The sequence below is a fragment of the Pelobates fuscus genome, chromosome 5 (assembly GCF_036172605.1).
Source record: "Pelobates fuscus isolate aPelFus1 chromosome 5, aPelFus1.pri, whole genome shotgun sequence".
Taxonomy (NCBI): Eukaryota; Metazoa; Chordata; class Amphibia; order Anura; family Pelobatidae; genus Pelobates; species Pelobates fuscus.
This window is the reverse complement of record NC_086321.1, coordinates 112062663-112087573: the sequence shown is the minus strand read 5'-3', so window position 1 is coordinate 112087573 and position 24911 is coordinate 112062663. Positions and strand designations below refer to the sequence as shown.

Genomic DNA, 24911 nt, shown 5'->3' with positions numbered 1-24911 from the left:
TGCAAGAGCCTCCTGTATGTGATTAAAGTTCAATTTAGAGATTGAGATACAATTATTTAAGGTAAATTACATCTGAAAGTGAAACCAGTTTTTTTTTTTTTCATGCAGGCTCTGTCAATCATAGCCAGGGGAGGTGTGGCTAGGGCTGCATAAACAGAAACAAAGTGATTTAACTCCTAAATGACAGTGAATTGAGCAGTGAAATTGCAGGGGAATGATCTATACACCAAAACTGCTTTATTCAGCTAAAGTAATTTAGGTGACTATAGTGTTCCTTTAAGTATTGCTTAGTCATAAAACGTTTAGGGTAGAATACTGCGTCGCTGCAATCTATATTTATTTCCATGGAGAACTTGATAAGATCTACTTCCTAATTCCAGTAGTCTGTGTATGTACGTTTACTTTTATGTACATATTTTTTGCACATAATTGGTTAAAATATAATGGAGTCTCTAGAGGAGCTGTCTGGTTTATTTTGGTAAATTACTTTAAAGTGGTCATTGTCAATCATCATCCTATTTTTATAGAGAGAGAGAGTGTGTGTGTGTGTATATATATATATATATATATATATATATATATATATTTGAAAATGGGAGAAATCTCAATGTATCCTTCCTGGTAAAATATTTTATAAATATATATACATACGTATACACATGCGCGCACACTCCATTTTGATGAGTTTGACTGTACCATTCAAGCGCAGAGATAAAAGACTATGGGGATACTGCTAAATTTTAGAAATATCACTGTGACGGATAGCTGGACAGCAGACTAGAGCTGTCCCTGGGCTCACGTCACATTAAGTAGGGCAAGCAAGCGTGGCAGCCCAGTAAAAGTGTAGATGGATGCCAGGAATATTTAAAAGAATTATTCATGTAAAGCAACTGAGCACTGCAAGGTGAGACTAAAATGTTACTGGTTATAGTATTCCCTATATAAGATAATTCACAAGCAGAAAAAATTAGCTTTGCATAAAAATGATTTCACACTACGCAATAAAATATAGAATATTTGCAGACATGTACTAGGCAAAGGCATAATAGAAATGCCAAGGATGAAGGTCTTTTAAAATTTAATTAAATAAAAAAAAAGCATTTATGGAACTTTACAGGATATGTTACGCAACATTAATAATCATGTTCCTGCAAATTGGTCTCCGCAATATACTCTTAGTTTATATTAGTTCCAACATTAATAGAAAACAGTCCTCGGGCAGAACAGGGAGGATCACTTGCTGGAATTCCCCATGTTTTATCATTATCTAGGATTTATAAAGCAATGCAGGGGTCTCTACACTTTCAGAATGGCCTATGGATAAATGGTGCAAAGAATAGCCGATATTAATTGACGAGATTACAAAACTGGTATATTAACCGACATTATATGTTGTTTTAGCAAGAATGCATTTGTTTTTGCTCAGAACAGGCTCTACGCATTGTTCACTTTACAAAGTGCCAACATTTTAGTGAACCTGGCTAATGTTGAGGGCAACGTTTCAGACAATTGTGTGCACTGATCGGTTCTGGATGTCTGCTCCAAATGATGTGTTCTATCAGAAAGCTTTGAGACAGGCTTGGAAAAATGCTGTGTTAGCACTTGCAGCACAGTGTCATATCCAATAAATATCTGCTGGTCAAGCCTTTATGGGAAATCTTCAGACTCCGCAGAATGAGCAGACCTGGTGGTGGAGCTGGTTCTGGCTTGGGGCAAAGCTCACTGCTGCTTGCATGGTGATTTGCAGTAACTGCAGAAACCTAAAATGGGAGTTTCATTTTTATTTATTTACATATTTTTCAACGCATTACCTACAAAAATCTTTAGAGAATAGGGGAATCGTCCAGACTCTAGTGTTCCTTTAAAATGTTTTATCACTGGTATATCTAAAGCGCCAACATGTTCAGCAGCACTGTACAATCTGGGGAGATGGACTGTACAGTATAGACAAGCCAATGCAAAAGGAATAGAGAACCCAGCCTGTGAACGAAGATTTTTATACAAAGTACATAGCTAGATGGCTCATGAGTTTACATTCTAAAGGATTTATCTCCTTTACGTTAACGCTGTCATATACGATCATTAAAATGATTTTATTTTTAACACTTTGTGTTATTATACCACTTAGCTACTGATATTATGGCAAGTCACATTTATTCCACACATAAATATTTAAATCTTATTTTACATTTCACTGCCATCACATGCCTGGGATTTTTCATTAACTTTACATTAGGGGCAATGAAGTTTACTTTCCTTGTCATATGCCGAGCATGATTAGCAAATATCACCATAAAAAGTTATGTTGTATTACTTTGCATATCACATTTTAATAGTTTTATCCAATTTGGCGACTTTATTATTATTATTATGATGATGATATTTATAGAGCGCCGTCAAATTCTGCAGCACTTTACAATGGGTGGACGAACAGACATGTAGTTGTGACCAGACAAGTTGGACACACAGGAACAGAGGGGTTGAGGGCCCTGCTCAGTGAGCTTACGTGCTAGAGGGAGTGGGGTAAAATGACACAAAAAGGTAACCATAGTATTAGACTAGTGACCGTTGCAGAAGACGAATCCGTCGGGAGCTATTAACAATTTAATTGATACGCTTTTATGAAGAAGTGGAATATTTGCAGTTTGGATGCCCATTTGGAGGTTAGTAGGTAACAGATGCAGTAAGGGTTTGTGTTTTTGTTCTGTCTATGACTTAATGGCCGGGAAATAAGCGTTGTGTCAAAATCTAAATCTTAAAAGAACACTCCAAACCTCTAGTACTTCAGCTTGCAGAAACGCTTTAGGCATTAAGAGTGTCTCCTGTGTCTTAGTCTTTAAAAGTGTCAATCAGACAGCTGTGGGGTGCTCTATTGAGAAGCATTCTGTTGGTGATCACTGCACAAACGCCATAGAACCCCAATGTTTTTCCATGAGATACATTTTTTTGCCCCAAGAAATCCTTACTACTTAAGATCCCCCGAGTGAGTGTGGAGCAGTCAGAGCTGTGGCAAAGAGGCCATATCAAAGCTGATTATAGATTAGCAACAGCTCTATTTTTGAGATACTGGTTGGGGGAGCACGCTCTTATTTAAATAATAGAACAAGAACACTCCAGTTTTACAAATAAATGTATTTATTTCTAATGCTAGAGTATTTCTATAAAATCGCAATGAAAAGAAGCTGCAGCAATAAGCATTGCCAACCAAGTCTCTACGTGCATATAACCACACAATGTGTATGACATATTTGTTAACACAAAAAGTGTATACTGTACACTATGTACAGGAAGATATGGCAAACAGGGTTTTAAATGATAGCGATGCATAGTGTCATCAAATAATGCACTAGGTATTGTCATTTACAGGGTTAGTCAGTAAAGTGAGAATTCAAGGGGAATTTAAAGTTAATTTTAAATTTAAGGTCAAAAGAGCTGAACTGGAAAAATTCTGCTATGCTTTCCATTCCGCTACTCTGGCCTTAAATTTAAAATTGACTTTCAATTAACTTTGAAATCTCACTTGAGTGAATAGTCCTGCATGTTAGGTGAGATTTCTGGTTAAGATCTTATGACCTTCAATGGAGCTCTCACTTTCTCTGTTGTCGTTTTGAAAAGCTCGAGCTGAATAAATTATTTAACATACCTGTAGCTATATTTGCAGATATTCTTGTTCATACAATAGAACGTGATACATTGAAGCACTATAAAACTATTTTCGGATATTAGTTTACATAGGCATTGTCTGTCTATAGCTGGTCCACAAGTTTAACCTTTTGCCTTCTGCATTGTTTTGTATTATAAATAAATATGGGTGAATTTTTTTTAAACTTGTTATTTAATGTAAAACAGTAACTTCAAACCAGTCCTACATCAAGCAAAGCTTGCTGGACTTGAATCTGTAAAATGCTTTAAATTCATAATGGGGATTAAAAGATTGAAAAAGAACAGAGAGTTGAAAGGTTTAGAAAGATAGAACAAATGTTGCCTTTTTATGACACAAAATGTAAACTTAAGTATATTTGCCAAAAATGTGTATAATTTGTACGTTTACTGGTACTTTATTGACAAAAACTTAAAGGAACAATATAGTGCCAGGAAACCAAACGTATTCCTGACACTATAGTGGTAATCTAACGGTTTAACAGAAATCTGTCCCTTGTACTCTGGGGCTCACTAGTTAGTCAGAATGTAGCCACGGTATTCACAAACTGTGCTTTGACTTACTGAGTGATAGATCGTGAGGGAGCAATTTCTGTTGTCTGCACCCGCCAGAAGTACAGACCACACGCTGGGCTACCAGGGATGCAGGGTTTGCACTATACAACCAAGGAATGTGACCACATGTTGGACCAGCAGGTATTCAGGAAATCTGAGTAGGGGGAGGATAAACAGAGTACCACACATACATGTTACAGAAAGCTAGCACACACGTTACACGCACACGCACACACACACACAGCCAGCACACACCACACATGCATTACATACAGCCAGCACACATCATTTACACATACTCACAAATGACACTCAACATAAACAACACACATTACAAATCACATGCACACACATTTCATACACCCACCACATTTACACAAATTACATACAGCTAACACACACCATACTATACAACCCGTCAACACACACTATAGGGGGAGGACAGTTAGTTGATACACTAAACTAAAATGTTTGCAAATTAAATCCGAATGGCTAAGCTGAGTCAAATTCGGTGCATCCTATAATTATTTTTAAATTCTGGTATGATAAATATTAAGACATTACAGATGTTTAAAACACTGCATAAGTTGGATTGGATGCTATGGCTTCTTCATATATCTGCATATGATACTTTATCCTTTACAGAAGACTGAACACGGAAGATAGATGCCAAACCACAGTTATGTGCTCACCTGACATAGCTTTGCTGATAGCTGTAACATGGCCCAGTGCTATTCTTGTACTGTTCTGTTAAGGGAATATCTGAGTATGAAAGCAGCTGAAGTCAGAAGCCAAGTTTTTATGTTCATCATTGATCATTGCACATCCAGAGTTCACACCCCTCTGGACAGGAATCAATTATTGACAGTTTAAAAATGGCAGTGGTCAGTGAAGGAATATCCATCATACAAATGCTCACCATTAGCAATTAGGTCAGACTAACACTTCCCCATTCTCTCTCTTGCATTCTTTTCTTTCATTTTCTTTGTTTGAGCAAGAATACAGTCAGATGTTTAGACCTTTATTCATCTAAACCTATTCTACAGCTCTACGTAAACACTGTGTACCTGCACGCCAAGTCTCACTATTGGCTAATGCTTATTTTTTTTTTTTGCTTGTTGCTATATAATAAGAAGAACGTCAACTCACGGTTTTCCTAAAGTTATAGTTAGTTAATTTAAAAAATAAATAAAGATCACAGTGGAACTGGAAACCAGTGAACGAGTGACATATGTAAATGTGTTAATTTTGCCAGTTATTTATACTGCATGTCTCCAAAAACAAAAGGAACTGGTCATGTGTGATGAGCTGATCTGTTATCCCCACAACCAAACTACATGGAAATAAATGTTTGTAATTTGAATTGAACCAGAACAATTATACATTTTGGAGCAACACTTAATTCCTCTGCAAGCAGTGTTCATGTTGATGAGTAATTTTGCAACATATTGTGTCTATATATATGTGTGTGTGTGTGTGTATATATATATATATATGTGTGTGTGTGTAGAAAGGCCATTAGGCCTGAATTTGTGGGAGGAGTAAGTCCCCTACTTAAACTCCCAGCCCCTACTCACCTCTGCCGTTCAGCTGTTTGTCCCCACCCACCTACACCCTGTTATAATTACATTCTCCTTGGTGGGTCCTCTTTTATTTACAGGCCCACTCGTACGTTGGTTTCGGCACACCACAACCAACTTTGCTCACAGTTACTATCCATTACGTATTAAATTCCGAGCACAAATATATATATATATATATATATTTATATATATATATATATATATATGTATATGTATATATACACAAACCGTATTTTTCCATGTGTTTTTTTCAAAATTATTTTAGTCTAAAATTGGGGGTCGTCTTATACACGGAATGTACTGCGGGGGTTAAAAAAAGCCCTTGTGTGCAGGCCTCCTAAGTTAAGATGGCGCCTGCCGCATTTCAGCGTGCAACGGCCCACACACATACCTGGCCTCCCTCCCACTGATCAACTTCTGAATGCTGTTGCAAGGAGTAAGAGGTCCGTATATGCAGACATAAGTACTTACCACCAACGGAGCTCCAGAGACATGCCACACATAAAAGGAGCAGCCATATTAAGATTTGCTCCACCTCAGGTAGAAAAGGAGCAGCCATATTAAGGTTTGCTCCAACTCCAGTAGATCTTGCTTCCTGATTTATATTTATGGGGGAGGAAATGGGGATCAGGGAGCAGAGGGAATACAACTGTGATGTTTCAGCATACCCTCACACCACCTGCTGTATTATGGGAGCTGTAGTCACCCAGCATGCACTATGGAGTCATCAACTTCACAGAGTACCGTAGCACAGGGGAGGCATGAGAATCAGAAGTGTTGTGCTCCTCAGAAGTCACCTATAAAATATCAAAGTTGTTCTATTTGATGTTTAAAATATTGATTTCTTAATTTTGGACTTAAAAAATAGGGGTCGTTTCATACACAGAAAAATACGGTAACTGTTACTTCATTTCCAATGTGTCTGTTAGGTCAGAATATAAATTGGCTGCCAATTGTAAAATCATACCCAACAGTGGTCTTGATAAAGACTTTGGTGGGGTTTAAACACTGATTATATATATTTTGTTATTTATTTTTTTAACGTAAATACAACTTTTTTGCTTTGGGAAGACCTGTGAGTACAACCTTTATGTTGTAATAGAGCACTGAACACCCATGAATAATAATTTCAATCACATTTAAAGGAAAACTGTCATCATTTTCTAATATTATTTAAATAAGACATGGCACATATTATGACCCTGTTGCATTCATTTACAATACATACCATTTAATACCTTCTAATTAGTCCATCTTCTGGCTTACCCAAGGGGGAGGCTATCTGTATGAAGCGCTTATAATCCTACCAAAAACTATACAGATAATCAAAAACTAGTGTACATTCACGGATCTTAATGCTACGAACAAGATCTAGGCATCTCAAGAATGCACTCTGACACGGTTTCAGTTCTACATAGCAAAATTCCGACAGTTAATATTTTAGAAACATTAGTTTTCCTTCAATTATTATTCAATAATAGTTAAAATGTATTACTTTTACATTGTGCCATTCTACATTTTTCGATGTGCCATTTTAACATCACTTATAGTAAGCTTCAAATACCACTGTAATGAAAAACAATATGCTCTTTCTCATTTCATTTTGGAAGTGCAGTTCTATAAATCGATGTACTATACTAGGGTTGAAGAAAGCTAGGTGTTCTAATGTAGGCAGCTTTTTTTATTGAACCTTTTCGTAAAAAACAATTGTAGCAAATATAACATATACATAATGAATGAGCATGGATACATAGTCTAATGTTTCAGGCCACACAGCCTACTCTTTAGACTGAATTCTGTTTCTAACCATCCCTTTATGAGCGTAATAGTGAGACATTTGAGTTATGAGATGTATACCTGATTAATCCATGAACCTTTTTGTATGTGTAATTATGTACGTTTACGGAAGTGTTGAAAATCGGCATGTAGGCCAAAGATCGAAAAGTGGTGAAGTAATCACCCTGAAGGCAAAATCATATTCTTGCTGATTCCAGCAGTTTCCGTGGTAATGTTGTGAATTTTAGAATTTGATCTTCTATTCTCTTCTAAATCTGATACATTGCTCTCTGTATTTTGTAAATCTAAACGTTTCTAACACATTGATGTATTTACTAATTTTTTAACTTTTTGCTTTAGTTTGTTTTAGAGCAAGTGGACATAAGTCTTCCAGAGAACTCGACCTGGTATGAAAGATATAAAAATGATATTCCTGTTTTTCATCTTAATGGGCACTTTCTGATGATGCATAGGGTAAACCTGAAAAAACTGGAAAAGCATCTTGAAAAATTGGAGCAAGAAAATGGAAAACTTTAATATTGAAACATGTTTGCTTACCTCAAATGTCTCCTTGCTGTCAAATAAAGTAAACTATTGTTATTATTTTAATCATATTCAAACTCCTTTTCCACTTTCAAAAGAACCACTTTAAACTCCTTGTCTATATAGATCTAACTATGTATGTATAGATATATAGATAGTATTGTTAAATGAACACTCCGAGAACCATAACAACTCAATTTTCATAAATTTTAAGTTTTTATGCTGCCATAAGCCACCTGGTAAATGCCATGCCTTTAGTGATTAAACTGCTCACAAACGGTTTAAACCCTTCAAGCAGGGAAGTGCAATGAAGCTCCTGGCACCATGACAACATAATTTAAATTAAGTAGTTATGGTGCACGTTGTGTTCCTTTAAAGTCAGATAGGATTTTGATTTGATTACATATGTATGTATCATTAGCTGTTTAGTGTGAATAAAATCTTTTTTTATTTTTTATTTAAATCAACTTACACTTTTTTTGTGTAATAATTAGTGCACCGATAAAAAAAAATAATAATAATATATCTCAAAATGTCATTACAGCAAGCATGTGATTAATCGACTCCACAATTAAAGGGGGGCTGTCACTTTCCTTGACTAAACTTTTTTAATATTATATGAGTTATCTGCTATATTTGACACGTTTATTATGCTTGTCAGGTTTGAAAACTAAAATTAAATATATAAATCCACACTTTTTATCCTACAATTGCATATTTTGCTTCCTGTCAACCTGCAATAAACTTTCTCCTTTGCAGCGGGCAGCCAGCATAAGGAAAGCATACAGAGAAGACAAGGTTGCAAACATGGACGATAAACAGAAACATTGTAGCATTTCTCCATTTTTGCAATGTTTTCCCTGACTGCAATTTCTGGGTTGTAATGTATTTTGCAAAATCTTTAATATAAATGTAACTCTTTCAATCTCAGAAAACAGAGAATCTCATGAAATAAAAGTTTAACACAAGTTAAAAGACCACTATAGGCACCCAGACCACTTCAGCTCAATGAAGTGGTCTGGGTGCCAGGTCCATCTAGGATTAACCCTGCCTGCTGTAAACATAGCAGTTTCAGAGAAACTGCTATGTTTACATATGGGTTAATCCAGCCTCTAGTGGCAGTCTCATTGACAGTCCCTAGAGGCGCTTCCGCACTTCTCACTGTGAAAATCACAGTGTGAAGACGCTGCCGTCCATAGACTGATGGACTGATTGAATGCGCATTCGGCGGATGATGTCGGAAGAGGGAGGCGAGTCCCCAGCGCCCAGGGAGCACGGAACTGGAGAAAGGTAAGAATTTAACCCCGGTGGGAGTGGGACCCAGAGGGTGGGGGGGGGGGGGGGGGACCCAAAGACCCTATAGAACCAGGAAAACAAGTTTGTTTTCCTGGCACTATAGTGGTCCTTTAATAGTGGATGTTCAATATTGTGTTCAATCATTTGCCATTTGGCTTATCCCTCCTGGAACATCAACCCTGTTACATATCTTAGTATCATCAGCAAAAAGACATACCTTACCATCAAGACCTTCTGCAATATCACTAATAAAAATATTAAAGAGAATGGGTCCAAGTACAGATCCCTGAGGTACCCCACTGGTGACAAGCCCAAGCTTCGAATATACTCCATTGACTACAACCCTCTGTTGCCTGTCACTCAGCCACTGCCTTACCCATTCAGCAATATTGGAATCCAAACTTAAAGATTTCAGTTTATTGATAAGCCTTCTATGTGCAACAGTGTCAAAAGCCTTACTGAAATATCAATACGCAATGTCTACTGCAGTGTTTCCCAACCCAGTCCTCAAGGCACACCTACCAGTCCAGGATTTAAGGATTACCCAGTTTTGTCTAAGGTGTTTTTTCTTTTTTTTCTAAAACACCTTAGACAAAACTGGGTAATCCTTAAATCCTGGACTGGTAGGTGTGCCTTGAGGACTGGGTTGGGAAACACTGATCTACTGCACCACCCTAATCTATTATTATGTTACCCAATCAAAAAGGTTAGTTTGGCATGATGTCCCTGAAGTAAACCCATGTTGGCACTGGATTCAGGCAAGTGATAAAAGGGTTCTGTGCTTTCTTTTAGGGGGAGGTTGCGCGAGCGAGAGGGGAGCACTTTAGGGTACTAAAGTGCTAGGAAAATAATTTTGTATTCCTAGCCCATAGTTTCCCTTTAACTCCACTGAGCGCTTGATTAGACCATGCATTAGCCCTGCTAACACTTCTCAATGAGATGTACTACAACAGACTGAAAGTGTGAATGAGGCCATGCTACAGATGCTTCTTTATAAAAAATTATCTGATTGGCTAATTTGCCATCACAGGCTGAAAGTTTACACCAGCAGAAAAAAAAAACACATTTTAACCTTTTTTGTTTGTTTGTTTTTTGCCTTGTTTTGCAAGGAACAGATATGTGAAAGATTGAACTTAATGGAGATTGAATCCTTTTTTAACTTTAAGTGTGTCATTGTATGGAACGTCATTAATTTATATTAACATGATAACCTGTAGAAAGTATGCATTTGACAATATTACAAACAGCCATAATAAACAGAGATTACCAAGTGAATGAACCATCTGGGTTTTTTTCGGATGCCCAGCCTCGGTCAAATTTTTTTAGGTTACATCACTGATTTAATAGAGCCTATTATACATAGCAATTTATCACCATGCACATTAAAAGTTGGACAACACCTTGACTTGAATCCATAATTTTCTGTTTCTGATACTTGGCAGCAGTTGTAAGATTTAAGTTTCAGTTCTATGAGCTAAAAATGCAAATCAAGCCCTCCACCTTAACACTGTATCATTTCTCATTGGTTCTAAGCTATAAATTCTGTATTTTGCCACATAAATGGACTGACCTTTACCTGATGTGGTGTCATTTTTCATTTTTGTTAGGACACCTCCCAGAAATGTAAATTATAATATGAAAAAATTACCTTTTATTGGCATAGTTTGAGAAAATGGGTTCTGTTTGATTTATTTAATCTTGATCGCATCAAAACGCGTATTAAGGCTGACAGTTATAATAGGTGCAATAGCAAAAGTATGAGCAGTGTGATTCAACTGTATCTGCAGTGATATGTTATCTTCACCATAAGAGCATATATGCAGGATCTTTATTTTATTGAAAACTAGATTTAGTTAATGGAAGTTTTACATCGAGGACCTATTCTTGTATAAAAAGTAAAGAGAATCAATACAGTAAAGGAGGAGACTATATTTTAAAGAAGGAAAACATTGTATTAAATTAGAGGGGCAAAGGTTTAAAAATAATATCAGGAAGTATACTTTGCTGAGAGGGTAGTGGATGCATGGAATAGCCTTCCAGCTGAAGTGGTAGAGGTTAACACAGTAAAGGAGTTTAAGCATGCGTCGGATAGGCATAAGGCTATCCTAACTATAAGATAAGGTCAGGGACTAATGAAAGTATTTAGAAAATTGGGCAGACTAGATGGGCCGCATGGTTCTTATCTGCCGTCACATTCTATGTTTCTGGGGTAACGTTCTCAAAATTAAGCAGTGACCATGGACACAGTTGATCTACTGCATGTGCATATTGTGCCACTTCAGTGGCATACTAAGGGGGGTGGCAGAAGGCGGCGGTACTTCCGGGTGCCACTAGGTTGGGTGGGTGCCATGATCCTTGTCTGGGGGGCACACGTATAGACCAGCAATTACTAGCTGAACTGGCCACACGGTAGGAAAGTGGGGGCGGAGTTGATGAAAGTCAGGGGCAGAGCCATACCGGCAGGGAGGGCAGAGCTTAACACTGATGACTGTTTGTGACTACTTGTAACTGACTGTGTGTGTAACTGTCTGCCTATAACTGTGTGTGTGACTGTCTGCATGTGACTGTGTGAGGTTACCTGTAACCGTGTGTGTGACTAACTATATGTGTGTGACTATCTGCCTGTGACTGTATGTGTGACTGTCTGCATGTGACTCTGTATGTGTGTGTGACTGTCTGCCTGTAACTGTGTGTGTGACTATATGCCTGTAACTGTGTGTGTGGAGGTGCATGGATTTTGTAAAAGGGACAGGGGTTTTGTATTGGGACAGGGGTCTTGTATAATGGGGGCTGAGCAGGGATTTTGTAGAAGGGGGCAGTACAGAGGTTTTTCGAAGCAGGGCAAGACAGTGTTTTGTAGGAGAGAGGCAAGACAGGGGTTTTGTTGGAGGAACTGACAGGGGTTTCACAAAGTTTATACATTTGTGCAATACATAAAAAAAGAAAAAATTTAAAAAATATACTGTTAATCCAATAGAAAAGGTATAACAAGACAAATTTTATCTGTTTTGAATGTACACGCGCATGCACGCACATATACATTTCAATACACGCACACACCGACAAAAACAGACACACAATCACAATGTGTGTCTGGTAGTGTGTATTGGTACCTGTGTGTGAGTCTGGCATTGTGTAACTGTGTATGTGCCTGAGAATGTGTGTCTGGCAAAAAGTATTCGCTCAGATTATTATTTTTATTATTTATCTAGCGCCAGCAAATTCCCAGATTTTACTAGTAACATGACGTAAAGTCATGATTTTATTAAAGACACGGAAGCGAGTATTATGCATAACTCTTTCTTTATTTCCTCAGCAGCAAAGATAGAGGAATATAAATATTATCGAAATTGAAAGCAAAAAACTGTACAGGCATAACAGGTAGCCAATCACATAACAGAGGAAGTAGCTATACAAGTCCTGTGTCTCCCACAATCCCCCTCTTTCTTGCGAAACCGAAGACCAGGTAAGACGAACGATGCTCCATTAGATCCAAACAGGAAACGGGAGACAATGCGAAAACTTCAAGCTACAAAAGATAGAAAAATATGGTAATTTCCAAACTCAAAACTGTAGACTTACCAAACATAACTGTGAGGAGCCATACATAAAACTGGATTCTGAAATATAAAATATATAGAATTAGAAATCAGCAAAAGCGTTCAAAATCATCCAAAACATGATAAAACACATGATACAAATGCATGATCTAAACACATGATATAAATACAGACCTGATTGAAAAAACATACCTGAATCATATCGAAGCATCTCTTATCCCAGATCCACACCGGGAGGGTGGGAGGGAATAATACTCGCCTCCGTGTCTTTAATAAAATCATGACTTTACGTCATGTTACTAGTAAAATCTGGGAATTTTATTAAAGACACGGAGGCTCATATTATGCAAGTTCAAAGCTGTGCCACCACTCGAGATGCGATGTGTTCAATAGGTCTGAAATAGAAGTCTCGAAAGGTCGATTCTCGGGACCAATCTGCCGCTCGCATAATATCTTCCAGACGGCATCCGACTGAGGAAGCTTTCGAAGCCATCGCGCCTCGCACAGAATGAGGCGTAAATACAGAGGTGTCTATACCCGCAGAGGCTAACAGCCAACGCACCCAACGTGCCAGAGTAGGTGTCGAAACTGGCCGATGAGGAGACTTAAAAGATACAAACAAATCGTGCAAATTGTCTGAACGAAGAGAGCGCGTAACATCCAGGTAAACTTTGATGCAATCCACCGGGCAGAGCGCCGGACACTCAGAAAATCTGGGATATGAAAATGACTTGGATGCAGATTTAGTCCTCCTGGATATGTAAAAACTAACACCCTCTGGGGTGAACGCAATGGCGTCCCAATCCAGGGCCCTGACGTCCGAGACCCTCTTGCAAGAGATCAAACAGAGTAGCATCACCAACTTAGATGACAATCGTTTTAAAGTCAGTTCTTGGTTAGGGTACCACGATGAGAGGAACTGTAACATCACGTTGACATCCCAAAAGGCCGAGAAACGAGGCCGAGGAGGACGAGCAAGGCGAATACCCTTTAAAAGATGACATACAAAAGGATGTCTGCCTACAGGGGAACCATCCAAACCCTTGTGGCCGGCCGAGATAGCCGAACGGTAGAGATTGATCGTGCGGTATGCCTTGCCCGAGTCAAACAGGGACGTGAAGAATTCCAGGATCAAACAGAGAGGGGCAGATACGGGATCCACTGCCCGTTCCATGCACCAACCAGACCATGATCTCCATGAAGCTCGATAGGCTGTACGGGTGCCTGGGGCCCAGGCGTTATCGAGGAGCAGGAGAGTTGCCTGCGGAACGTCCGGGACAGTCCAAGGTCCCCTGAAAGGAACCACGCTATCAGGGGTAGCTGGTGTTGCAACACCAGCTCATGTGAGTTCCCATCCGGATCCAGAAGGAGGTCCTGGAAGACAGGTATCAGCCGAGGGTAATCTATCGATAACTCCATCAAGCGAGGGAACCATGGTCGAGATCTCCATAGAGGGGTGACCAACGCCAAACGACAGTCGTGGCGAACCATCTTCGAGATCGTGCGCGCGATCATGTTGAACAGGGGAAAAGCGTACAGATGACCCCGTGGCCATTCCTGGAGAAAGGCATCTGTCGCCACCGCTGCTGGGTCCGGCTTCCAGCTGTAGAACTCCGGCAGCTGAGTGTTCAGCCGAGATACGAACAGATCCATCTGGAATCTTCCCCACAGCATGTCCAGGCTCTGGAACACCGAAGCGTGCAAACGCCAATCTCTAGAGTCTCTTAAGTGTCTGGAATTCCAATCCGCTCCCGAATTGTCCAGACCCGGAATGTGTTCCGCTGTTACCGAAACGTTGTTGTAGAGGCAGAACTGCCAGAAATCTTTTGCCAGAATCGCCAACATCTTGGACTTCGTACCCCCCAGGTGATTTATGTAGCGGACCGCCGATACGTTGTCCATCTTGAGGAGAACGCAGCAATTTGCCCGTCCTGGGGTAAGGCTGCGGATCGCGAACGCCCCTGCCAGGAGTTCCAAGCAGTTGATGTGTAACGACTTCTCCATGTCGGACCATCTGCCTCCTGTGGAAACGTCGCCACAACGAGCACCCCAGCCATGCAAGCTGGCATCGGACTCGATCACTACGTCTGGGATGGAGCCGAAAATTGCTCTCCCGTTCCAAGCCTCCATGTGTGCCAACCACCACACCAATTCGTCCCTGGACTCCGCGTCCAAGCGTATCCGAGACTCGTAGGAGTGACCTGACCGAAGGTGTGACCCTTTGAGCCGTTGGAGGGCCCGGTAATGCAGCGGGCCTGGGAAGATCGCTTGAATAGAGGCTGCGAGAAGGCCAATTATTCTCGCCAGTTGTCTGACGGATAAGTCTGAGACACGAAGAGCCCTTCGAATTTCCTTCTGGATGGCTCTTACCTTTGAACACGGTAGGAACAGAAATTGTTGGACGGAATCCACTCTAAAGCCCAGGAACTCTATGGACTGGGCGGGAACTAGGACCGACTTGTCCCAGTTGATCAGAAAACCCAGCTTCTGTAGCAGGTTGGTAGTCCACTCCAGATGTAGGAGGAGGTCCTCCTTTGATTGGGACAAAATCAGAATGTCGTCCAGGTAAATAATGAGGCGAACCCCGCGGGTTCGGAGGAACGCCACTACAGGCTTCATGAGCTTGGTGAAGCACCAGGGAGCCGATGAGAGACCGAAAGGCAGGCAAGTGAAGCGCCAACGACGCCCGTGCCATGTGAAATGGAGGTAGTCTCTGAACTCCAAAGCAATGGGTACCGTGAAGTAGGCGTCCTTCAGGTCCAGTTTGGCTAGCCAGTCCGACTGGCGTAGAAGGTCTCTGAGGCAGTGTATACCTTCCATCTGGAAGTGTTGGTAACGTAGGAAGGCGTTGAGGGGACGAAGATTTATCACAGGGCGGACTCCGCCCCCTTTCTTGGGCACCAGGAACAGATTGCTCGTAAAGCCTACGGCGGCGAACGGCAATTCCTCTATAGCGCCCTTGGACAACATTTCCACGACTTCCGTGGAAATCATCTCGTCCTGATCCGGTGGAAGAGACTGTTCTCTGGGGGAACAAAACTGGACAGGCATGGAAACAAACTCTAGGCGATACCCCTTTACACGTTGCAGAACCCAAGCATCCGAGGTGATATTTTCCCACTCTCTGTAAAATAAAGCCAGCCTCCCTGCCACTAGAACGGGAGGGAAAGAAAGGGTACTCACCGTAAGGACGTCTGCTGGGGGTACCACCGCGGGGGTATCTGGAGCCCCAAGCCCGACCTCTGGCTGGGAAGAAGGGAGGGGTTCTCTGATCCTGAAATCCCTGGGAGGGAAAGAATGAACCTCTGGTTGCGCGGAATGCGCCTCGGAAACCACGGCCGGGTGGACGGTTCCTGCTACGCCCGGCCCCTCCGAAAACCTTAGGCGCGAACACGCGCTTCATGTTCGCCTGCGCCTTGTCAATAGCAGTAAAGGTCTTGACATACGACCCCATGTCCTTAACGAAAGAGGTGCCGAACAGCAAACCCTCATCGGTCGGCTCAGGCTCCGCCACATTCATGGTGACCAGCTTAGGGTCGATCTTTAAGAGAATAGCTTTACGCCTCTCTGTAGACATCGCCGTATTGGCGTTCCCCAGTAAGCATATGGCCCGTTGGACCCAACCTACGGCCACATCAATATCCAAGACCGATTCGCCAGTCCTGGCAGAGTCGAGAAGCTCGTACAGCTTCGAGAGGGGTCCTAGCGTATCCTGGATCTTGTCCTGGCATCCCTTCAGGGAATGGTCAAGGCCCTTCTTGGGCTTCCAGCCCGACTTATTTAAAAACTGGGCAATCTGCGGGTCAATGTCTGGGGTCTTACAGGCAGCGCCCGGGAGGGTAGGGCGTGGGCATTTGGCGCACAGTTTATTGCGGCCTTCTCTAGAAAGGGGCGTGCGGATGCGCTTAGCCACATACTGGGCAATATGGTCCGGGGGGACCCATTCAGCGGACCTGGGGTGACGCAGGTCATCTGGATCAAACAGGGGGTTACCCTGCGGGTCAAGGATTGCCTTGTCGTCCCCAGAGGGGCCTAATATCTGACCCCGGGCCTTGGCAGAGGACCCCAAGGGGTTCACGCCCGTAAGGGGGCAAATCCTTGCCAGATACCTCATCATCAAAGGAGTCATACTCTATAGCGTCGGATTCTTCCTCCACACTCCGGTCGGTATCCGACCCATCATCAAGGGCTCTAGCCCGTTTCCACAACCTAGCCTTTTTAGCCCGGCCAGGGGCTCTTTTGCGCGTGGGGTGCGCGCCATCTGTGACCGCCTCTAGCGTGTCAGTCATGGCAGGCATAGCCTGCATCGAGGAGCGGGAGCCGACATTTTTAGCCTTGGCCCTAGCCTTACGGGCCCCAGGCACAGACTGGGCAGGTGAAGGGGACCCCCCACCCTGGGGGGCCGGGGAGGCCATAGCAGGCATGAGCGGGTAGGGGAGTGCACGGAGCCGCGGCCGCGAAGAAAAGAACGGCCGCGGCAAAAGAACCACTGCAGGTACCCGCGGAAGACACGGGGAGCAGGGGAGGGTAGGGAGACAAACTCCCGGCAAAGGGGGAAAACCCTGTGGTCCCCAAGGCACACTAAGGAGTGAAAACGAACAAAAAATGACAAGAACAAAACAAATAACAGTCAATAATAAATAAAATAATAATGATAAAGGCAAAATACAGTAAAATAGCAATAATCACAAGCAGAAACACTATGATAAATTGTAATGAGTAAGAGAGCTAAACAGGATACTTAGCTGTCTGAGGAAGCAGCAAAGAATGAGGGGGATTGTGGGAGACACAGGACTTATATAGCTACTTCCTCTGTTATGTGATTGGCTGCCTGTTATGCCTGTACATATTTTTGCTTTCAATTACGATAATATTTATATTCCTCTATCTTTGCTGCTGAGGAAATAAAGAAAGAGTTATGCATAATATGAGCCTTCGTGTCTTTAATAAAATTCCTAAAAATACAGCCGAAACGCAGCCGTGGTAAAGTTCTGACCGGCAACACATGGTCCTATGCCCAAAACAGTTCCAGGGTGTTTGGTGCTTTTGCCGGTCGACTTCGGGAGTTCCATGCGAAAGAAATACCAAACGCACACTCTGGCTTGTTGGTAGCGTTTGTTCTTTGGGTTCATATGAACAAACCTACCGAACGGCGCTCTCCTGACGTGTGGGGAAGAAGCAGGCATTCGTCAAAGTTCAGGAGTTTCAGTGTCCGATTTGAGTTCCGTGCGATCGACACCCAAACACCGCTGCCTGCATTCTTGCGAACAGGATGGCCGCCGACAGAGTTCCCACGTGTTCATGCATACGATTGGCGGCCACTTAGCAGCACAAGTCGAACCCACGATGATAGACATGTCAGGAGAGGTTAACAGAGGTGGTCCGCATTTCGTGAGTTGGTTCGGAACAAATACATTTCACGAACCAAGTCTTTTTAAGAACCGGTTCCATGGCCCATAGTCCTGGGGCAGGACTAGACCAAAGGGCATTTGTCACATTGTGTAGCTTTGACTGTACCTAGGAAGATATCTTTATCTGGGTGTGTCTAAGTATCTTTGTGTCTGTGAGTGAATGTGATGCTACTACTTCATCTTGTTGTGTGTATGGGGAGGGACTTCTTGTGGTATTTATGGTGTTGTGAGTGTGATGGGTGACTGTATGGGTATAAGGGTTACTGTCTGTGGAGGGTGCCTGTGTTTGAGGATGACTGTGTTTCTGTGGTTGACAGTGGCAGGGTAAATATGTGAGGGGTGAGTATTGCAGGGTGTCTTTGTGTGTAAAGTGAATCTGGGGGTAATTGTTACAAGTTGATTGTGTGTGAGGAGTGAGTGTGACAGGGTGACTGTGTGTGTGTTGGGGGGGGGGGTGAAGTGACAGCGTGAGCTGGGGGGTAGATTGTGTGTGGTATTTGTTTGTCCAGCCTTCTCACATACTGCAGCTTGTGTTTTTTTAATTTAGTTGAGCCTCCACCCTGCTTACCTTCTTTGCAATTAGGGGGGCTCTTGATTCCCTGGCGGTTGAGCAGTGTTTTCTAGTGGGCTGCCAGGCTCCTTAATGCCCAGTGCAGACCTCTCTTCCCATATGCAGTGAGCTGCTCCCAGCTCGCGGTGCAGACCTGCAATTACAGCAATCGCAGGGTTGGGCAGAGATATTTATAAACTTCCCACTAACCTGTACAGCTGTGGGGGGCTCAGCATAGCCGACGTTAAAATGGTAGCACTGGCTCTGCTGTCTGAGCAGCAATTTCAAATGAAATTCCTTTGCAATAAACGCTTTCAATTTGCACAGTTTAACCCCTTAAGGACACATGACATGTATGACATGTCATGATTCCCTTTTATTCCAGAAGTTTGGTCCTTAAGGGGTTAAAATCATTTATACATGATTGTGGGGTATGGCTGCACACCCAGACAGTTGTGTGTACATGATTGACAGCGTGTAGGGGTGAAGAACCACCTATGCCATTATCATGAACTATTAACCCCTTAATGACACATGACGGAAATATTCCGTCATGATTCCCTTTTATTCCAGAAGTTGTGTCCTTAATAATCAGAGGATCATGGTAGCGCCTAATTAAAGGACAGCTGCGCTTACTCTGCACGGGCTGGGGCCGCAACACATGGCGGCGGGCACCTGGTCGCCGGAGTCGCAGGGCTGTGATCCCTGCAACCGCGGTATGTATGCCACTGCATGCAGATACATACACTTAAAAGGACCACTATAGGCATTCAGATCACTTCAGCTCAATGAAGTGGTCTGGGTGCCAGGTCCCTCTAGTTTTAACCCTGCAGTTGAAACATAGCAGTTTCAGAGAAACTGCTATGTTTCACTGAGGGTTAATCCAACCTCTAGTAGCTGTCTCACTGACAGCCGCTAGAGGCGCTCCTGCGATTCTCACTGTGAAAATCACAGTGAGAAGACGCTGGACGTCCATAGGAAAGCATTGAGTAATGCTTTTCTATGGGCGGTTTGAATGCGCGCGCGGCTCTTGCCGCACATGCGCATTCGGAGCTGAGAAGCGGATCGGGCGGGGAGATGGAGGGGCGGAGAGAGGGAGCCTGGCACTGGAGAAAGTTTTAACCACACACACACTCTCTCACGAACAGACGCATACACACTAGCTAACAGACACACACACTCAGTAACAGACTCACTAACAGACACACACACAAACTAACACACTCAGTAACAGACACACACAGTAACACACTCACTAACACACACACACTGACCCTCACTAGCAGACACACACTCAATAACAGACACACACAAACTAACACACACACGCACAAACTAACACACTCACTGACACACTAGCAGACACACACTCAATAACAGACACACACACACAACTAACACACTCAGTAACAGACACACACACACAGTTACATACAAAAACTAACACACACACATATACACACACTCATTTTTTTTTATTTAATCCCCCAGCCTCCCTACCTTTGGGAATGCTGAAAGGATTTCCTGGGGTCCAGTGGGGCTGCCCGGCGGCCAGTCCTGCAAGCGGCGAGGGAGCACCGATCCTCCTGTTCAGCTCCCATTATCACGTCATATTCCAGCTCCGGCATCACTGCTGTGCACCCGAGGGAGCTGGGCAGGGAGCGCTCAGTGCTCCCTTGCGCGCCCGCCATGTAACGCCACTACCAGCCTCAGGAGACCCTGAGGTGGCCAGCTCCTGGGCACCCCAGGAGAAGAGGCTGGCAAACTGGCGTACATACCCGGTCGCAGGGCGGCCGGCGCCCCCTGGTGTGCCGGTCCCGGTCGCAGCTGCGACCCCTGCGACCGCGGTATGTACGCCAGTGGACACACACATTGATATACACAAACCCACATGAACACACACACAAGGTCATACAGACAGACTTTCATATACACACACTCATAATTACACACACACTAATAATTTTCATTTTAATAAATAGTATTTTTTTTACTTTGAGGTCCATCCAGCCTCCCTGTTAACAGGGAGAGATGTAGTAGTGTGGCGGTACTTACCTTATCCGGGAGCCGTCCGGGGTCCTCAGCTTGAGGCGCCAGTGGCTCAAGCAGTCCTGCTTCCACACGAGCCACACATGGCTCAATGTTCCCTTCTGAGCGGGTCACTTGCACCGACCGCAATGAGTGTGGCTCTTAAGCAGTGGGAGCTAAAAGTAGATTCAGGCTCCCATTGGCCCATGTCATTCTGACCCCCCACACGCACGTTTTGGGGGCGTGGGCATGACGTGAGCCAATCAAATATTAGTTATGGATATTTAAACTTCCCTAGCCCTATCCACTTTGCCCTATCGTGATTTCTGTTTCAGTACCCTTTAGTGCGTTTCTTGATCTATTGTGTTTATTCTGGTATTGACCTTGGCTTTGTATCTGACTCTGAATTTATCTTTAACCCTTTCCTGTCTTGTTTGCCTGTCTGACTGATTACTGTGTACCTGACTCTGGCTAGTTCTTGTTTCCGCTGTCTCTCCATTACCTTGACCTAGGCTCGTCTCTAATTACGCTTTTTCTCTGTCTAATGTTTAGTCTGGCCATTCTAAGGCCCGGTAATACGTTATCTCCTAGTCTTGTCCCTTGCTATCCTAAACTCTGCGTGTTTGTGTATTACACCGTGACATGTAGAAGTTCATCCCCATGTCTGGTGAGGAGCTGCAGGAATCTCTCTCCCTGACTTCCCAGCTCCCTGCAACTCTGTGCGGTTGGCTGGGTTGATGATGTATACCATCTCTTGCAACAATACAGGGTGCACAAGAGAACTGGGAAATCAGTGTAGAGAGTTCAGGCTGTGCCCTCCCCCACGCTTTTAGTACACCACTGCATATACTCAATGTAAGGGATTCAGTTTTCAAAACTTTTTTACATTTACTTAATTTAAAATGAATCTGTTTCCTTTCAAAACTTGATGAAATTATTAATATAGTAAAAAACATATTTTGAGTTGTCCTTTAAAGTAAATCAAAGTTTAACTGTTAATGGATACAAACTATAACCTTGCACTTCGTAATTCTACAGTAGTGAGCTAGATAAACTAACCATGCATTTTTAATGGACCCACGCACACAGAAATGAATGGAATCTTTCGCTTTTTTTAGTACACCTACCAGATCATGCTTCAGAAACAGTGCTGTGAACAGCCAGGAAATGATTTATTTCTCTCGACAACAAATTGCTCCACATGTGTAATGCTTTTACCTGCAATACTACTATACATCAAAACCGAGAACCCTGCAGGTTTTCCATTAGTACACTATAAAAGGTGTTGTGTTGTTCATTTTCCCTTGCATTGCTTTACGTTACGTTATATACTTCTAATGGATATAAAAATTATTCTTCAGGAAGAATACATTGGGATCTTCTCTCATTTTCAATTATTTCCTGTAGCACAGCCATTATTCTACAACTCAATTGTATACTTTTTATCAACCTCAGAAGCATGGAAGGTTGAATTGGCCATGCCTTGAATTGGCCTGCAACCGAGAGAGTCGAGCCTTGGTCTTCAAATGTTTCTTTAACTGAGCTATTTCACAGCCACTTGGCATACTGCCTTTGCATTTGGGGTCGGGGGCCGAGGGCATGCAATAAAATTTGAGCTATACCAATAGTAGGAAGTTGGTTGTGGTGTGCTTAAACCAACATATGGATTGGCCTGAAAAATACAGCATTTTTTTTTTTTTTTTTAAAGTACCTAAACTCTTAACTACATAATTAATAAAGACCCCTTATGTTTATTCTTACTTGTACCTTGGCTGATACAAGTGAGACTCTATTTGCTAAGCCAAAAAAGTGAGGCTAAAACTATAATTTTGGCTGAAATGCCTATGTAGTTGAGGATGGGTTTTGGCCTCGATAACTATGTAATGGCACAAAAAGCTGAAAAAATATCCATTTCATGAATGACAGAATTAGGCATAACCAGCATGCCACGATGTTACCGGGCCTTATAATGGCCGGACTAAATGTTAGACAGAGAAAAAGCGTAATCAGAGACGAGATCAAGATAATAGAGAGACAGCAAAAACAAGAACTAGCCAGAGTCAGGTACACAGTAATCAGTCAGACGGGCAAACAAGACAGGAAAGGGTTAAAGATAAATTCAAAGTTAGATACAAAGGCAAGGTCAACACCAGAATAAACACAATAGATCAAGTCCGTCCACTCTAAGGCCTGGTAACACTGTGCAATTTTGGGCACCTGTTCTAAAGAAGGATATCATGGCACTAGAAAAAGTGCAGAGACGAGCTACAAAATTGATAAAATGAATGTAGCATTTTAGTTATGAAGAAAGGTTAAAAAATTTAAATCTCTTCAGTTTGGAAAAACGGCGCCTTAGTGGGGATATGTTAACATTATACAAATATATTCGGGGCCAGTACAAACCATTATCTGGAAATCTATTCATAAACAGGGCTATACATAGGACACGAGGTCACACATTTAGGCTTGAAGAAAGGAGATTTCATCTAAGGCAAAGAAAAGGTTTTTTTACAGTAAGAGCAATAAGGAATAGGTGGTTTTGTCAGAGTCTATACAGATGTTTAAGTTGCAATTGGATAAATACTTGCAAAAACATAACATACAGGGATACAATTTCTAATTAGTGGGGTAATAGCTGCTTGATCCAAGGAGACATCTGACTGCTATTTTGGGGTCAAGAAGGAATTTTTTCCTAGTTTGTTGCAAAATTGGAAGCGCTTCAGACTGGGTTTTTTGCCTTCTTTTGGATCAACAGCAAAAGCATATGTGAGGAAGGCTGAACTTGATGGACGCAAGTCTCTTTTCAGCTATGTAACTATGTAACTATGTAACACATTTTATTAGTGAGGTTATACTTTGCATATTGGGATATTGCACTTGTCCTTGACCGTAGGTCGAATGTAACGAACCAAAGTGAATATGGCGTGGCCTACATACTAAATAAAAAATGACTAGCTCAGCTGGACGTGGGCCAAATGTACTGAATCAAGCGAAAATGTAGCATGGCCGAACATAGTCTACATTTACTAATCCAAAATTACTATGTAGTATGGCCGAATGTTGACCAAATGTTTAAATCAAGATGAAAATATGTGGTAAATATAGACTAAATATATTAAACCAAATTGAAAAATTGCTACACGGCTAAATTTTGGCTTTATGTAGCGAGCGGAAATGGTTAAAATAGTGGGACCAAAAGTAGTCCTAGAGTGTTAAATAAAAGTGAAATTTCAGAATGGGCAACTGTAGGCCAAATGTAGACCGAATGTACTGAATGCGAATGAATATATAGCGTGACCAAATGTAGAGAGAAAGTACTAAACAAAAAATGACTATGTAACATGGCTGAACGTAGGCTGAATGTACTTAACCAAAATGGCCATGAAGCATGAGCGAACGTTGGACGAAATTACTCAGCCAACACAAAATATATCCTAGCTAAACGTGGCCAAATGTACTGAACCAAATTTATATTTAGTGTGGCCGAATGTAGTCCAAATTTTGTATCATGGCTAAACGTAGGCCAAATGTAGTGAACCATAGTAAAATAGGTAGTGCGGCCGAATGTACTGAACCAAATTGACTATGTAGCATAGCTGAACATAAATCAAATGTACTGAAACACAGTGCATATGTAGCATGGCCAAACGTGGGCCAAATCTACTATACCATAGTGAATATGTAGTGAGACCAAATATACTGAACCAAAGTGACTATGTAGCATAGCTGAACGCAGATTGAATGTACTGAACCACAGTGAATATGTAACGTGGTCTAACATAGTCAGAAAGTACTGAAACACGTGAATATGTAGCATGGTCGAACGAAGGCCCTACTTACGAACATGAACAGATTCTTGTCCACTGATCATGGGTTGCCATCCTGACCTGTGAATCCCACAAACCAGAAGTTGGATGCAGTAACCTAGCAACCAGGTTCCAAAATGTTG

General features: G+C 42.2%; 1 protein-coding gene across 1 annotated transcript in view; it reads left to right on the top strand.

Annotated features, from left to right (window-relative positions):
- The window catches only part of C5H5orf63 (chromosome 5 C5orf63 homolog), a 62047-nt gene extending 53483 nt beyond the window's left edge, over positions 1-8564 (top strand). Inside the window, exon 4 of the mRNA XM_063456951.1 lies at positions 7935-8564. Coding sequence (XP_063313021.1) covers positions 7935-8111 — 177 coding nt within the window. The 3' untranslated portion in view covers positions 8112-8564. The remainder of the gene's footprint in view (positions 1-7934) is intronic.
- The last annotated feature ends 16347 nt before the right edge of the window (positions 8565-24911 follow it).